The sequence below is a fragment of the Phodopus roborovskii genome, unplaced genomic scaffold (genome assembly GCF_943737965.1).
Source record: "Phodopus roborovskii unplaced genomic scaffold, PHOROB, whole genome shotgun sequence".
Lineage (NCBI taxonomy): Eukaryota > Metazoa > Chordata > Mammalia > Rodentia > Cricetidae > Phodopus > Phodopus roborovskii.
Window position 1 is genome coordinate 424,914 of NW_026126441.1, and position 17,220 is coordinate 442,133.

A 17,220-nucleotide genomic window follows, 5' to 3' on the forward strand; every position below is an offset into this window, starting at 1 on the left:
TAGTTAGGAGAGCTGCATGCACATGGACCTTCCTGATCTCCCTTCCCCCTTTTCTGATCCCTTTCCCTAATTAAAAAAAAAAAAAAAAAAAAAAAAAAAAAAAAACCCTCTACTTGAACCCTGTTAAATTCGTCTGTCTCTTGCCAGCTGCTTTTCTTAAATTACAACAGTTGGGATTACCCACTAGCTCTTATAACTTAATCCCTCTTTCTTTTTCCCTTGTTCTCTCTTCCTTTTCTCCTGCTTACTGTCTCTGCTCACCAGCTCTGCTTATCTCTCTCCTGCCTAGCTATTGTCTGTTTAGCTTTTTATTAGACTAATCAGGTACCTTAGTCAGGCAAGGTGAAATAAATACAACACATCTTTACATAATTAAACAAATGCAGCACAAACAAATGTAACACATCCTTACATTATTAAGCAAGTACAGCATAAACAAATGTAGCAGAGTTTACAGAGTTAAAGTTAATATCCCTCAGCATAAAGAAATGTAACCATAGTCATGTAGTTAAAGTGATAAGTCCACAACAGTTGGACGCTTCACATATCTGAGGCATGGCCGTGGGTTTGATTCTCTAGTACTGGGGGTGTGGTAGAAATCCATATTATTCTAGAAAATAATAATACTCTTTATTCTAGAAAATAATAATACTCTGTGTTTAAAAAAAAAAAAAAGATTGTTTTACTGATACCGACTCTCTCACCACCTAAAAGGAAAGAGGAAAGTTCTTAGAGAACTCTAAATCAAAGACACCTATTGTGAGGAGTCTCATCAGTTCAGACACACGTGTGTCAGATTCTGAGAATACAAGCTGGGTCTGGTGGCACACACTGTAATCCCAGATACTTGAGGATGAGCTTGGATTGTGAGCTTAAGACCAGCCAGGGTTGGCACCAAGACTTTATCTTCCAAACAAAACAGAACAACCCAAACAAAAATGATTTTGAGACTACATCTTCAAATAAGAGTTAAATTGACTTAGTTTCAAGAAGCTTATGTTTCCTTGGGCAAAACAAGCAGTAAGTATAATAAAACAGCTACATAGTGTGTTAGAAGGTAATAGGTACTGTGAAGCCAAGTCAGACTGAATAGAGAGGTAGGTAGTCATTTTCTGTAGGGTGGGTAGTTATTTTCTGTAGGGTGCTGAGGTTAACCCTGGCTGAGAAACATTTGAACAGAGTTGAAGAAGTGAAGGGGTGAGTTATATGAATCCAAGTGAACAGCATTCCAGATAAAGAAACAGCCAGTATAGAATACTTTGAGGCAGATTTGAGCTTGACATCATTATGGCAGTAAGCCAAAGAACAGTTGTTAGGAGATGTGGATAAAAAGATCCTAGGAAGCTTTTTTAGGCAGCTGTGGGTACTTTGGATTTTTATTTTATTTTATTTTTTTGAGACAGGGTTTCTCTTTGTATCTTGGCTGTCTTGGCTTTGAACTCACAGAGATCAGCCTACCTTTCCCCATGCACCATACCCAGCAAGTTCTGTGGATTTTACATTGAATATAATTGAAAACAAACCCTCGTAGTGAAGTAGACTGAGTAGACTGGTCTCAGGTCTACTGGAGAAGGGACTCAGGTCTTAGGAGAACATAAATGAATGTGTATTCACAAAGCCTGAGATTATAGCAAAATAAATATTAAGGTCATTTGCTCATTTTTTTCTCCTTTATTATTATTATTTTTATTATAGGGACTTTCAGTTACCTTGATGATGTCCCATTCAAAATAGGAGACAAATTCAAAACACCAGCTAAAGTTGGTCTACCTATTGGCTTCTCCATGCCTGATTGCTTACAGGTTATCAGAGAGGTGCAGGTAAGTGGCGGATTTTACTTAATGTTCTTAATGTTCAGTGCATTAAAGACTTTTGATAAAGCTGTTCCTACATCTCTTTAATTTTATCTTCTTATTCCTGTTAATGCCTTGTTTATAGTGGTACACAGACCTCCATTTATATGTTTAACATGTGCATAGGTTTTGTTTAACTTATTTGATTATATATTTTTTCTGTTTCTGTGCCTTGCACAAAATAAATTCCAGTTACCCATTTCACTTCTTTCCTTTATTGTCCTCATTGTCTTTTAGATAATATTTTTCTTTGCTATGTGTCACATTTCATTTCAGCCCTACCTTAGTTTTCACCCCAGCTATTAGAGTAGCCTCTTTAGTTGGCTTTCCTTGCAGTGTTTTCCACATCAGTTCTATAATAATGATTTCAAGGTTTTAAAATTATTTTTAAAAATTTATAATTCAATAATTATTATTAAATCAAGCATAGGGACATTACATTTTTGTCAGCCCTCTCGACCATCTTCATGTTCCGAGTTAGCAAGAGTTTGTTGTATATACTTTGTTCATTTCTCCCAATGCCTGTCTTTCCCTGTGAGTTGTCTCTGAACGGAGTAGTCTGTTTCTGACTGTACAGACTGTCAGTCTGTTAGAACTGTGCCTAAATGCTCCCCAGAGCGTCTCTCTCAGCCCTCTCATCTTTAGAGCAAGTTACATATACATGAAATTACTTCTTAAAAGCACCAAAAGCTGAGTGTTACTTCTGTAGGCACTTATTAAGTGCCTGTTTTTGGGAAGTGCTCTTGGGGACCAGGAGAGAGGCTTGTCAGTGTTCTCAAGGTGCTTACAGCTTAGAGGTACTGAGAAAACCAGAAGAACACAGGGAGCTCACCCCTTCCTGTCACGATGGAAGACTTTACTCCACCTTGTTGGAAAGGAAGTTTTGCTTCTGGGGACTTTCTAGGGCATCAGTATTTTGCCTTCTACAGTCTGCAAGCAGAATTAAGTTGCTTTATTTTAATAGCTTTATTAAGCCACCTATCTCTGTCTCACAGGTACTGAGATAAAGATGTTGCTACCACTACCAGACTTTTTAAGTAATTAATTTTAATTCAATTTATGTACTTTGGTGTTTTGCCATGAGTGTTGGGTTCCCTGGAACTGAAGTTACAGATAGTTTCCCCTCACTGAGTATCATTAGTAAAATGTTTAGTTCTGCCTTTAAAAAAAAAAAAAAGAAAGAAAGAAAGAAAAGTTGCTGCTGCCTGGGAGCGCAGTTTCAGCCTTTTGAATAAGGTATTTATATCTTAGACTTCTTCCTGGAACCCAACTGAGTGTGAGAGAGAATGCTTCAGAAAAGGACCAGTTCACACTTGCCTTTAGTTACTCGTCAGACACCTACAGACCAGAACGAAGAGTTGATGATTTTCATAAAACTAGCCTCTATGTCTCTGTTATGTTACTATGGATCAAGTAGTATTTCTCTTGTATGGATCTGTCACATTTTGTATATTCATCAATTGATAGGCATTTTGGTAGTTTCTACTTTATATATGCAGACTTTCACTTGTTTTTCATTCTTCTGGATGTACATAAAGGTAGAATCACTGGGCCTTACCATAACTATTTAAAGGAACTACCAAATAATATTTCAAAGTGGCTCATTCTGTTATTTTGTATTCATACTATCCCTGCAGGTATATTCCAGTTTCTGTACATCTTGCCAACCTGCTGTAACTATCTTTTTCTCTTTTTTTTTCCTTTTCTCTCTCTCTCTCTCTCTCTCTCTCTCTCTCTCTCTCTCTCTCTCTCTCTCTCTTTTTTTTTTTTTTTTTTTTTGAGATCAGGTTTCTCTGTGTAGCTTTATAGACCAGGTAGGCCTTGAACTCACAGAGATCCGCCTGCCTCTGCCTCTCAAGTGATGGGATTAAAGGCATGTGCCACCACCGCCCAGTGTAACTCTTTTTCATTATGTACTTTGTGGGTGTGAAGTTGCATTTTGTGGCTTTGGTTTGCATTTTACTAATGATGCTAAGCATCTTATGAAGTTTTAATACTGGATAATCTTTTTTTTTTTTTTTTTAATGGAGACTTCATTGGGCCAGAAGGTACATTTTACCTTGCTCCGTTTTCCTGATTCCTGATAATAAATAATTATTAAATACCTTTCTGTGTGTGCAGTCCTTGTAACAATATGATGTAAACACCCCCTCCCCAGAGATAGAGATGTAGCTCAGTGGTGACATGTGTGCTACATGCATGAAGCCTTAGGTTTATCTCTACTACTGCACACACACACACACACACACACACACACCATGCACATACAATTCAAGAAATAGGAACAAGAGGCATGATGACTTGCTGGGAGCAGACACACAGGCTGTACTCCTATAGGCTTGGCAAGCTGAAGCAGTAGGTTCACTTTCATACAGTAGTTTGAGGCCAGCATAGCAGCACAGAGAGACCTTTACGCTACTTACTTTCCTCACTGCTGACAGAATTCCTGCAGAAATTACTTGGTGGGGGCATTATTTTGGTTATGACTTGGGGGAAATAGTCCATCAGGGCAGTGGAGGTGTGCTGTGGGGCCAGCTTCTGTCTGCTACCGCATGAGTGTGAGGGGATTAGTCACATTGAGAAGTCAGATAAGGGACTGTGCTCAAACTAAACACCTTCAGCCAAGACCCTGAATCAGCGACATTAGTTGTGGACCAGCAGTTGAAGCATATGAACCTGACAGGTACATTTCATATTCAAACCTCCATATTCTACTTCAGGCCCATGGGCTGGTCTGGGATCTGGACTGGGCTGTATCCCTCAGACTCTCCAAATGACCTTCCCTCAACCAGGCCCCCTAACTAAAGGTCCCACAGCTTCCTCAGGCAGCCCACCTGGGGACTGGGTGCTAAGCCACACTGAAATAATAGCAGTGTGCATCTAAAAAGAAAGCTGAAAGCACCTGTACTTGATTTTCATTCCTTTATGGCCTCACTGATGCATTCAGAAAACTTGTTTTGAGTTTCAATTTTTGCACTTTAGATTTTGCTGGGCACCTCTTTTTTTAGCTATGAAGAAGCATTGATAAATATATAGGGCTATGCTCAGAGCACTCACTCACTGTAGACAAGAGGAGGGCTGGGCTCTAATACTCCTCTGTAAACTTAGAGGACTGTTGTTACTCTCTCTTTCTCAAACACCAAAAAACAATCTCACTATGTATCCTTGGTTGGCCTGGAATTCATTATGTAGAAGAGATTGGCCTCGAACTCAGAGATCTGCCCGCCTCAGCCTCTTGAGTGCTGAGATTAATGGCTTACACCACCACTGCCAGCTTCTACTGTCATTCTTACATGGGCAGACATTGTATGATATCTATACAGATGTTTAACTTCACAAGGTTCCAGTTCTGCATCTGTAAAATGGGATAATTGGCTTTTGAGATTGTTACAAAGATCAAATAAAATACTGCTCTACTTTGTGTTTCTTTAATGCAATACATGAAGCTGTGTTTTTGTTTTTGTTTTAATGGTGCTTACAGTTTTGGAGGTTAAAAACCTAAGACTGGGTAGTGCAATCTGTTCTGAACCTGGTAAGGTCAGAATGCAACACTGGGGAAGTTCAAAGGGAACTGGCATGCACGTCAGCTCAGAGGCCAAGTGCTAAAGCAAGAAGCAGTGATTTGTGAGTACATGCCAGCTTCTCTTTCCTTTTTTCTTTTTACTTAAAAAGAATTGTGAGGTTGGTTAAAATGGCACTGTGTGCTTGCTCCTAATCCTGACAACCTGAGTTCAGTTCTTGGGACCCACATGCTGGAAGGTGAAAACTAACTTGTCCAAGTTGTCCTCTGACCTCCACCTATGCATCATTGCAGACCCCTTCCCCCAAATATAACTAAAGAAAAGAAAAGGTTTAGGAATGGTTACATTTTTTGAGACAGGCTGGCCTAAAACTTAATTTATAGCCCAGGCTAGCCTGTAACTTGTCATTCCTTCTGTCTCAGCTTCCTGAGTTGCTGGAATTGTAAGTATGAACCACTGGACCCAGTCTGATTTTTCTAAGATTTGTTTGTTTGTTTGTATATTTTATGTATACATGTTGTATCTGCTTGTATGCCTGCATGACAGAAGAGAGAATAAGATAGAAGATGATATCAGATCCCATTACAGATGGTTGTGAGCTGCCATGTAGTTGCTGGGAATTGAATTTAAGACCTTTGAAAGAGCAGCCAGTGCTTTTAACTGCTGAGCCATCTCTCCAGTTCCCCGATTTTATTTTATTAATACTTTCTCTAGAATTTCTGAAAGACTGAGAAATACTTCTATAGGAAATGCACTACATTCTGCCTCCACTAGCTTACCTTTTAGCACTCCTTCTACCTCAACACTAGGATCAAAAACAGAATCATAGTAAGGCTGTTGGAGAAAAGAGAAGGTATTTCTAATTATTCTTAGAGTGAAAACTTGAGAGACTTGTGTTTCTGGCCAGTGGAAAGTCAGTTTACTAGAGTTTGGTTTTCCTTGTTGAGTATGGTGTTCACTTTTACCTTAACACTTAGGGCGAGGCTAAGACTGAGCTACACAGTAAGTTTTAGTGTAGACTACTGAGTGGGATCCATGGGAGTTGTGGATGATTGTCTGGGAATGCCTGTGAGGGATTATCTAGGTTAATTGGATTTGTAGGTGGTCCCATCCCATGTGATGGAGTCCTGGACTGAATAAAACTGGTACAGCTAGCAGAGTACTGGCATTTGTCTCTCTGCCACCTCACTGCAGGTGCAATGAAGACCAGCTGTCTGGAGCTTCTGCCACTGTGTCCTCACTGTGAGCCCAAATAAACTTTCTTCCTTAAGTTACTTTTGTTGGCTATTTCTCACAGCAGTGAGAAAAGCAACTATTATACAATTAAAAAAAAAAAAAAATTAAGTTCCTCCAGTTAGAAGCTCTATAGGTCCTGTCTATAGCTGTCTTCTCAGTTTTGTTCATGGCAGATAGAAAACACAGTGCCTTCCCCCCCAGCTTCTACCCCCCACCTCTGTAGAGTACAGTGGCAATGAGAATTTTGTAAGTTGGGCTACATTTTGAGTTTTATTAAGGAACAATGGAGTTGTTTATTTTAAATAGGTCACAGAGCCCAACCTTGAACTTCTGATCTTCCTGCTTCGACTTCTCAAATACTAGGATATTCTTTAAAATTTTAGAGATAACCACTGCCACTAAGCAGTCACTCCAGTCTCATCTAGGTTTCGCTCTCCTGTCTCCTCTCAATGTCTAGTACTCCCGTCTGATCTAAACTTGTGATCCTCCTGCCTGTCTTCCACATAGGCCATCATGTGGGTCTCCTGCTTCCCTCCCCCTTTTCTGTTTTGGAAGCAAAGGAAAGAGACTTAGTGAGTATATCTTGGAAAGAAGAACACATAGCAGATATTAGGGCCCAGTGACACCCCCCCCCATATTCATCTGCAAAGTACAGACTGCTTCATGGTTTAGTATGTCTGTCTTGTGCAGAGCCATGCTAATCTCTTCCCAATTTTAGCATGTATACTGCTGAACTGGGATCCATGCATTTTGACTGAATCTATTCATTACAGTTTGTTGATTAAGAGTGTAGAATCTGGGCAGACTACCTAGCTTCAGAGCTAGGCTCCAGTATTTCCAGGGTTTATGACTATGGGTATAACCCCCTGTAAAGTAGGGTTATGATAATTACTAAGGAGTTTTAGCTAATTTAGAGTCAACTCATGAAAGGTGTTCATGGGCTGATGGTTGAGCACTTAGCATGTACAAGGCCCTGGGTTCAGGCCCCCAGTTCTGCTAAAACAAAGCAAAACAATAAACTTATTCATGGTATCTTCTAATTTATTCTTCAGTGTTAGGTGCTGTTAATATTGAGTGTGGGAATCTATGTAGAACATTGTGCTATAAAATAGAGACCCAAAGGTGCTCTGTGGGGTTGCTACCAATAGCAGAAAGTGTTAAGGTTTGCACAATAAGTACATGTGCTTACATGTATGTACCAGTAGATGACTGATAAGAGATGTCATACACTTTTAGAAGAACAATTGAGCTGTCAGGATAGCTTCCTTGAGTGGGTGGCTAATCCCTTCCCCCAGCATGTGCAATTAAGAAGGGGATAAGCCAAAGGGGGGAGAAGCAAAGGGTGTGGCACACTACCTTTGGTCTGGTGTGTAGGGTTAATTTATAGAAGTAATCTGGGAGCGTGGTTTGGACAGTGGAAGTCTTGGTGCTCCTCAGGAGGCTCAGCTATGTCCTGAAGTGCTACCTGCTTCACTTACACAGGATGGAGTTGGGTAGGGGAGAGCAGCCCCTGGGCTCACACCTCCTCTCTCTGCTGTATCTCTGCAGTATGACTTCTCCTTGGAAAAGAAAACCATTGAGTGGGCTGAAGATGTTAAGCTGATCCAGGAAGCTCAGCGAGAAGCAGAGCGCAAGGCTGAGGATGCCGAAGCTAAAGTGAATTCTAAGAGTGGCCCAGAGGGTGACAGCAAAATGAGTTTCTCCAAGACTCACAATACAGCCACAATGCCACCTCCAATTAACCCCATCCTTGCCAGCTTACAGCACAACAGCATCCTCACTCCAACTCGGGTCAGCAGCAGTGCCACAAAGCAGAAGGTTCTTAGCCCACCCCACACAAAAGCAGACTTCAACCCTGCGGACTTTGAATGCGAAGAGGACCCATTTGATAATCTGGAGTTAAAAACTATCGATGAGAAGGAGGAGCTGAGAAACATTCTGGTAGGAACCACTGGACCCATAATGGCTCAGTTACTGGACAGTAACTCACCTAGAGGAAGCTCCGGGTCTGTGTTACAGGACGAGGAGGTCTTGGCGTCCTTGGAGCAGGCAACCTTAGATTTCAAGCCTCTTCATAAACCCAATGGCTTTATAACCTTACCACAGTTGGGCAACTGTGAAAAGATGTCGCTGTCTTCCAAAGTGTCCCTCCCCCCTATCCCTACAGTAAGCAATATCAAATCTCTGTCCTTCCCCAAACTTGACTCTGATGACAGCAGTCAGAAGACAGCCAAGCTGGCGAGCACTTTCCATAGCACATCCTGCCTCCGAAGTGGCGCATCCCGGAATTTCCTAAAGCCTTCCACCCAAAGCAGTGCCAGTGAGCTCAATGGGGACCATACTCTTGGGCTTTCAGCTTTGAACTTGAACAGTGGTACGGAAGTGCCAACCATGACATCCTCCCAGATGCCTTCCCTGTCTGTCTTGTCTGTGTGTACAGAAGAATCATCACCTCCAAATACATGTCCCACAGTAAGTTTGTAGTCCTAACTTACAGCCCCATCAGTGATCCCAGTTAACAAAGGTCTCCCACAGGCTTCGTGTTTGAAGGGGCACTGTAGCATGACCTTGTTACCTGATAGATAGAATTCTGGTTATTTTCCTAAGGATATTTTTTTACTTTTGGTTCTTCTTCAGTGCTAGGGATCAAACTCAGGACATTGCCATGGTACTCACACATTCTGCCACTGCACTACATCCCCAGCCAAAACTTGGCTAATGTTTACCTCCCTGCATCTTTAAGATCTTGCAAATATAAGAGATAACCCTTGGGAATGGTATTTCTCTGTCTAATCTTAGTTCTTCTTTGTGCTGTTATGTCTTAATAGGTTTCTTGTCTTTGGCTTGTTGGTAGTTTCAGTTGAGACAGGGTCTTACTGGATGGCCTAGGTATCCTACACCTCCTGAGTGAATGCTGGGCCGCAGGTGTGTGCCCCTGTGCCTGGCTGTTTGGTTGCTGTCTCTCTATACCCATCCTTCTCGCAGATGCTTCTTGTCACACCCTTACCTCTCCTAGCTTCCCCATTCTCATTGTACCCTGTTTTTGTTTTTTTGACCATAATGTGGCTCTTTAGGATTTACGTTCTTCAGACCAAATGGCTACTAGTAACTGGTAGATATCTGTCATTTAAAGTCTATAGATTGTAATTCTGTGATTCTTTTTTATCCTGTCAATAGTATGTATTAGGCAGTCTTGAAAGGAAGGGTCAAAGGATTTATTCGGACGGATTGATAAAGATTACAACTTTTATTTTTCATCCTGAAGGAAATCTAAATTGCTTGTTTTTTGTTTTTCGAGACTGGGTTTCTCTGTGTGCCCTTGGCTGTCCTGTAATTCACTCTGTGGACTAGGCTGGGGAACTCACAGAGATGTACCTGCCTCTGCCTCTGCCTCCTGAGTGCTGGGATCAGAGGTGTGTGCCACCACCAGGCTAGGTGGCTGTTCAGTCTCATTGCTCAAGTTTTGATTTCAGTTTACTGTTCATATAAGATAACATTAGAAGTTAAGGGACTCAGGGTTCCTCTTAGGAACAGTCATACAATGGGCCCATATTTTTAGGCTAGTGTAGAACTGCCTCTGTCCTTCAGGAGCGTTGCTCTGCTTCTGAGTGAGGCTCATTATGCCCAGGCCATTTGTTTGCACACTCACACTCAAGCTCCTTCCACTTTCTCCAGGAAGTCACTTTCCACTTAAACTTCTCTGACTTCTGAGTTTATTAGTTGCAGCAAATATAAAAAGAATGCACCAGTTGTCTTTATATTCCCCCCCCTCTGCTTTTTTGAGACTCAGCCCTGGTTGCCTGGAACTTGAGGGCAGTTCTCATACCTCCTGAGTGCTGAGATTATATAAATTTGTCTTTTAAGTTGCTTCTGGTGCTGGCAATGGAGGTGCACACCTTTAATCCCAGCACTCGGAAGGCAGAGACAAGTGGATCTTTCAGCCTGGTCTACAGAGTTTCAAACCAGTCAGTACTACACATAAATCCCTGCCTGGGGGGGGGGGGGAAGAGAAAAACAACAAACAAAAAGGGTGAATGGAGGAGATAACAAAAACTCATGGACTCAAGTGATCTTGCCTGTGCCTTCTGAGTAGTGGGATTCTATGCATGCTCCACCAAGACTGGCAAAATGGCTCACCAGGTTAAAGGCACTTCCCATACAAGCTTGAGAGCCTAATCAGAGTCCCAGAAGGAGAGGTGGGAGGAGAGACTAGGCTGTTCTCCAACCCCCACACAGAGGACTTTGGGGTTTTTTGTTGTTTGTTTTATTTTGAGACAGGATTTCTCTATGTAGCCCTGGCTTTCCTGGAACTAGACATCTCTGTAGATCAGGCTGGCCTCAAACTCAGGCCCACCTGATTCTGCCTCCCAAGTGCTGGAATTAAAGTTGTGCTCCACCACTGCCCAGTGCTCGTGTGTGTGTGTGTGTGTGTGTGTGTGTGTGTGTGTGTGTGTGTGTGTGTGTGTGTGTGTGTGTGTGAGACAGATGTGGATGTTGGCTGTCTTCTTCAGTCACTTTCTACTGTCCCTGAAGGTTGCTGATGAGGACAGGCTACTGGCCAGCTCCCCAGCACTGGATTACAGGTGTGCTAGGGATCTGAGTCAGAGTTCCACCCTGTGCTGGAAGCCTTGTACCAATCATGTCATTTCCGTAGCCTCATCATCCTGAATGCTGGGATTGCACATGTATACCACCAAGATGGGAGCTTTCTTTTTCCAACTTTGTTTCTCCTAAATTGTTGTTGAAATTTTTGTAGTTTTTGCTTTTGTTTTGGCAAAGTTTCATATGTCCCAGACTGGCCTCAAACTGGTTTTGGTCTGAGTTTGGCCTTGAACTTCTGCTCTTCCTGAGTGCTGGGATCACAGGGAGATCTGTTGGGGCCCAGCCCAGGCAGGAATCTCTGCATACTGAGTGCTCTACTATTTAGTTACAGCCACAACTTTGTATATAATTTCTTGAATTTTTAAACATTTTTTGTAAATTTTCTCAGTGTGTGTCTGTAAAGGTTCAAAGACAGCTTGTGGGAGCTCGTTCTGTTCTCCTACAATATGTTTCTGGGAGTCAAATTCAAATTTTGTTTTTGTAATGGTCATTTGCCTGAATGTATATGTGCATCATGCATGTTCCTGGTTCATGAGGAAGTTAAGTGTGTTGGAACCCTGGGAACCAGAGTTACAGATGGTGTGGGCAGCCATGTGGGCTCTGGGGTGCAAACCTGAATCCTCTGCAAGAGCCTAGGTGCTGCATTGCCAGCCGCACCACACAAGACCTCACAGGTGTGGTAGCATTCTAGTTATTCCCAGGCTGGTTTTGTGCACATCTACTCCCACCTATAAAAGCCTTTGAGACCCTCCTTCAGTCTCTGGAGAGTTTGATATTTACTAGTGATGTCTTATTAGTTACTGTGTTGGGCCCTTCTGGGTCTCTCCAAGCTGAGAGCCCAGTTTTTAGTCACTGAATATGAAAAATTAAAACTACATTTTATGCTTGTCAATATGTACATTTTATCTTTTTATTGAAAGAATTCCTCATGAGAAAGGTCTGCTTGGGGGCTGGAGAGATGGCTCAGAGCTTAAGAGCACTGGCTGCTCTTCTAGAAGTCCTAACTTCACTTCCCAGCAACCACGTGATGGCTCACAACCATCTGTAATGAGATCTGGTGCCCTCTTCTGGTGTGCAGGGATATATGCAAGTAGAACATTGTATACATAATAAATCTTAAAAAAAAAAAAAGACTGCTTAAATGCAGTCATGGTGTTGTATCTGAGTCTGGGGTGTAGCCCAGTAGCAATGCACCACACACACAAAATGATACCCATGTTAATCATAATCATGGATTATTAATCTTGATGAATGTCTGAAACACTCTAGTATTAGTAATTTTTTTTGTTTTGTTTTTCGAGACAAGGTTTCTCTGTATTGCTTTGGAGCTTGTTCTGGAACTACCTCTGTAGACCAGGCTGACCTCAGACTCACAGAGATTTACCTGCCTCTGCCTCCTGAGTGCTGGGATTAAAGGCATGAGCCACCAATGCCTGGCTAGTATTAGTAATTTTGACAAGGGATCCTTTCTTATTTTTTGGAGATAGTCTTGCTGTGTAGCCCAGAATTCTGCTCCTTCCTAAGCCCCAGTCATAAGGGATCCTTTTAAACATTGTCCATTTAGGGCCTCCTTTGTTAGTATGGTACCTGTTTGACTACTAAATCATGTGAAGGAGACATTCATTTGTCTCTGTTCAGAAGTATTCTCAGACCTAATATTTTAAAAAAGAAAGGATACTTTTCTCTTTCCTAGTATTTAAAATCCCATGCATTGAGCTGGAGAGATGGTTAAGAGTTCTTGCTGCTCTTAAAGAGGACCCAGGTTTGGTTTCCAGGACCTACATGATGGCTAATAAGCATGTTTTAACCCCACCTCCAAATCTCACGACATCTTCGGGGCTCTGCAACCTTGGCCTCTTAGCTCATCTGATTTTGATCTTGTTTTTCTATTGCCAGGTCACCCCTCTAAATTTCTCAGTGTCACAAGTGCCCAACATGCCCAGCTGCCCCCAGGCCTATTTGGAACTGCAGGCACTGTCTCCGAGTGAGCGTCAATGTGTGGAGACAGTAGTCAACATGGGCTACTCATATGATTGTGTCCTGAGAGCCATGAAGAAGAAAGGAGAGAATATTGAGCAGGTGAGGTGCTGGTCTGCAAGGTGTGGGTGGAGGAGCATGGTAGCCTCAAGTCAGGGTAGTGTTCTGCCTGCAACTCCAGCTTCCTCCCTCTGTGTTTGTGGGGACCTGGCCTGGGGTATTATCAAGGAAGCTGGAAGTTCAGCAGTAGTACTAATTTACGCTTGGAGAAAGCCTGGGGTGTGTATTGGAGCTGTTGTTGTCATCCACCCCTTTGTATCTCTAGAGAGGACAGAACTGAGCATATGGTTAATGTCTCAGTCTAGATTTTTTTTTTCTCCTTTTGAGATAAGGTCTTATGTAGCCCACACTGCTTGGAATTGAGGTAGCTGAGGCTGGCATTGGACTCATGATCCATCTCCACCTTCTGAGTTCTAGCATATAGGTGTGGTCCACTACTTCTAGCTTACCTCCAGAAACTTTTGTCATGATTGCATAGGAAGTTCTGAAATAATATTTCCTGACATGTGCTGTATATTTTGAGAAGACTTTCATCTTGCCCTGAGTGTTGAGTTGACATTCTGGGAGTTGAGTCAGCTGTGACAGCACCTCCTATGGGAAGTGGCTGCTCATTTGTCAGTCTGTTTACCAAATATTGACTGTCCAGGATCTGATGATTGGGGTGGGACAGGGAGCTGACTTCACATGGATGGTCTAAAACTCAGCACAGAGACATGGCAGTAGGGGATATCAAACCTTGTTTCTTTCCTTAGATTCTCGACTATCTCTTTGCACACGGACAGCTTTGTGAGAAGGGCTTTGATCCTCTTTTAGTGGAAGAGGCTCTGGAAATGCACCAGTGTTCAGAAGAAAAGGTAGGACCCTTTGCACATTCATGGAACAGTTGTCTGTCCTGGTGATCTTGCTGGGCCCTGCTTCCTTTCCTTACTGGTGACTGCAGGCATCAGCAGTCAAAAACAGAATCCCCTGTGTCCAGATGAGTCCTTCCTTAGTATATATGAAGTGTAGAGCTGAATCCCAATGATAGGAAGGGAAATTGAGTTGGGCTAAAAGCCAGGCTTTTGGATAGCTTGGGCCACTGCTAGAATTTTTGCCTTCCCTTCTACCTAGAGAGTAGCCCCTAGGGGTTCAATACCTTGTCTTGGTGGGAATATTCATGTGGGCAGTGGGACTCTTACAGAGGTCTGCGAGTGAGTTGAGGCTGGGCTTCCTCTGCTTGCTAGGGAACTTTAGAAAGACCCACAAGACTCTGATGGAAGGGTACAGATCCTCCACCTGCAGTATACCTCTACATTCAGCTGAACCCTTTTTAAAATGCTTCTCCTTTATCCCATAGATGATGGAGTTTCTTCAGTTGATGAGCAAATTTAAGGAAATGGGCTTTGAACTGAAAGACATTAAGGAAGTTTTGCTATTACACAACAATGACCAGGACAATGCTTTGGAAGACCTCATGGCCAGGGCTGGAGCCAGCTGAGACTAGGCCCTGTCACGGCCCTGCCACACAACACCATCCCCCAGGAGGTCCTGCACAGCTCACTTGTGGGGAAGAAGGGACATGCTTCCAGATTTTCTTTGGGGGTTAGAAGGTCAGGCATGGAGATGACATTTGCTAGTCTCTGTGAGCCCCGGCCCAAGCTGGGGGGAAGGTAGGAAGAGTTGAGCATACAAACACCATACTGGCTCCTTCAATATTAAAACATAGCTGTATTTTGAGAAGTGTCCTTCCCACATTGGCCTTTCAGAAAGATTTACTTGGATCTTTCTGGGGTCTCTTACTTCCTCAGCCAAATCCTGACCTGGCTCCCAAGAGGATTGGGAAGAGGAGGAGGGGCAGACTGCTGCTGTTTGGAAGCTAGATGCTTTTCTCTCTGCTATACCACAGGCAGACTGAACTCTAACCCGAGTTGAATACAAATGAGAGGTTCCTCCAGGCCCACCTTCCCCCAGCAGTCTTTAGTGTTACACTGGTTCTGGATGTCTCTGCGGTACAAAAGATGCACTTTTCCTAATGGGGCAGTTCCCATGTGTCCCTGTCCAGGCTGTTTCTTTTGGCTTAGACCATAATCCTCTACTGTTCAGGGCATTGGAGTCCCTGCACTGAGGCTGTTGTCAATTTGAGTAATCATTGGCTCCTTCTCGGTACACTGAATCGGTGAGAAAACAGGCCACGGCTAGTCACTGAGCACTAACCCCCAGTTCTTGAGCAGCCTCTGCCAGCCCTGCTTTAGGATGACACAATGAGTAACACCTAGGCATAGAAACCACTCTTTGGTTTGTTTGTATTATGTTCTACACCGTTAAAGCTCTAAAGACAAAGGATATAATACAGTCTTGAATCTAAAATAATTTGCTAACTATTTTGATTCTTGAGAGAACTACTAATAAAAACCTAAAAGGTACATTGTGCTTCTTTAACTTCTTTATTTTGGAAAATGGCTTGACTCAGGACGGCGGTAGATGCCATAGTCATTTCCGGCCTGCATTTCAGTGCATTCTTCCCAATGGAGACCTGTGGGACCTGGAAGCTGGCCATACTGTTTTCTCTGTTTTTGTTTTTGTTTACAAATACAGACCCAAACAAAGATCTAAACCTTTAAACCGGATCTAGTCCAGTCTCTGGACCAAGGGCATATGCCTTCTTGTCAAAGTAGAGAGGGGCAGACGTGTTCTTTAAAAAATGAAAAGTTGGTCAGGTGGTGATGGCGCAGCCTTTAGTCCCAGCACTTGGGAGGCAGAGGCAGGCTGATCTCAGTGAGTTCCAGGACAGCCAGAGAAGCCCTATCTTGAAAAACCAAAACCAAACCAAAACTGGGATGGGGTTATTTAACTCAGTGGCAAAGCCCTTGCTAGTTGTCCGTGTTAAGGGGTGGAGGGGGTTCCTTTTGCCTGTGTCTGCCACCATGCATACAGTCACAAGCAAGGCTAAAGTGCTTCCCCAGCTCTCAGTGGCATTGGTGCAGTTCTTATCTTTAGTTGAATCCCATGGGGTTCTTGGCTGGGAATGGTCTCTGGTTTTTAGTGGCCATGTGAGGTGCTGTACAGCCCTAAGCTAAGAACAGGCTGCCCTCTGGTGGCTAGTTCAAAGCACTGCCTGTGGCCCACTGTAGAGTCTTTTAAATGTAGCCCATGTTGGTTTCAAGTTCCTCATTCTGTCTCAGCCTCCCAAACCCTGGGATTACAAGTGAGCAATGCCATATCTGGGTTATCTTGGCCTTTTAGACATAATTCTTAAAACCTTAGAAAGTTTTAAAATTCATGTGGCTTCTGGGTTCATGCTGTGATGCATGAATCTTAGGTTAACTCAGGGAACCCTCTGAAACTAATGGACTCTTGAGGTGATTTGTTATTAAAAGGTAATACAGGAGATGGGAAGATGATTCAGTCAGTAAAATGTTTGTGGTGCAAGCATGGGTGCTGAGGGTGGGTCTCAGAAAGCCTGCAGCAGCTGGATGCCCGTGATGCAGGCGGATCTGAGCTGGTCTACACAGAGAACTCCATTGGATTTGTTGGCTAGTTAGTCTAGCCAAATCAGCAGTGAAACAGCAGAGAATAATTGTGGATACCTGGTAACACCTGCCCTACACACAGTAGTACAGCAAGAATTCATTTGAAGAATACAGTGTTTGTTCCTATATCAGAAGGTTCAGACTGTTGACTACACACTCAGTGCCTCAGTGCCAAGATACCCAAAGCAAAGGCCCTTGAGTGTGGCTGGCCCAGGTGTCCTGGAAATTCAGTCTAGGCAATGGACCTGTCTGAGATTCCCCCATCCCATCTAATTATTCAGAGGAACAGGGACTGAGGACTCATAGATGGGAGCTGGGTTTTGCAACAAAAACTGAGGCCTAGTAAGTACTGTCCCATAAGTCTGCTGTCTTAGCAAAAAGGAAATGAGAAAAATGTATTGCCAACAGCACCGTCCATCTCAAAGCTGGGTTCCAGGAACCCACAACCCAGTTGCTCTTAAG

At 43.0% G+C, this 17,220-nt stretch overlaps 1 protein-coding gene across 2 annotated transcripts in view; it reads left to right on the top strand.

Moving 5' to 3' along the window:
- Positions 1 to 15,653, top strand: part of Ubap1 (ubiquitin associated protein 1) — a 33,161-nt gene extending 17,508 nt beyond the window's left edge. The window contains exons 3-7 of one of the 2 annotated variants that reach the window (XM_051187557.1): positions 1,696 to 1,820; positions 8,159 to 9,082; positions 13,109 to 13,291; positions 14,002 to 14,103; positions 14,586 to 15,653. In XM_051187557.1, coding sequence (XP_051043514.1) covers positions 1,696 to 1,820; positions 8,159 to 9,082; positions 13,109 to 13,291; positions 14,002 to 14,103; positions 14,586 to 14,726 — 1,475 coding nt within the window. In that variant the 3' untranslated portion in view covers positions 14,727 to 15,653. Of the gene's footprint in view, positions 1 to 1,695; positions 1,821 to 3,862; positions 3,902 to 8,158; positions 9,083 to 13,108; positions 13,292 to 14,001; positions 14,104 to 14,585 lie in introns of those variants that run through there. The other variant, XM_051187558.1, reaches the window with a different exon arrangement.
- The last annotated feature ends 1,567 nt before the right edge of the window (positions 15,654 to 17,220 follow it).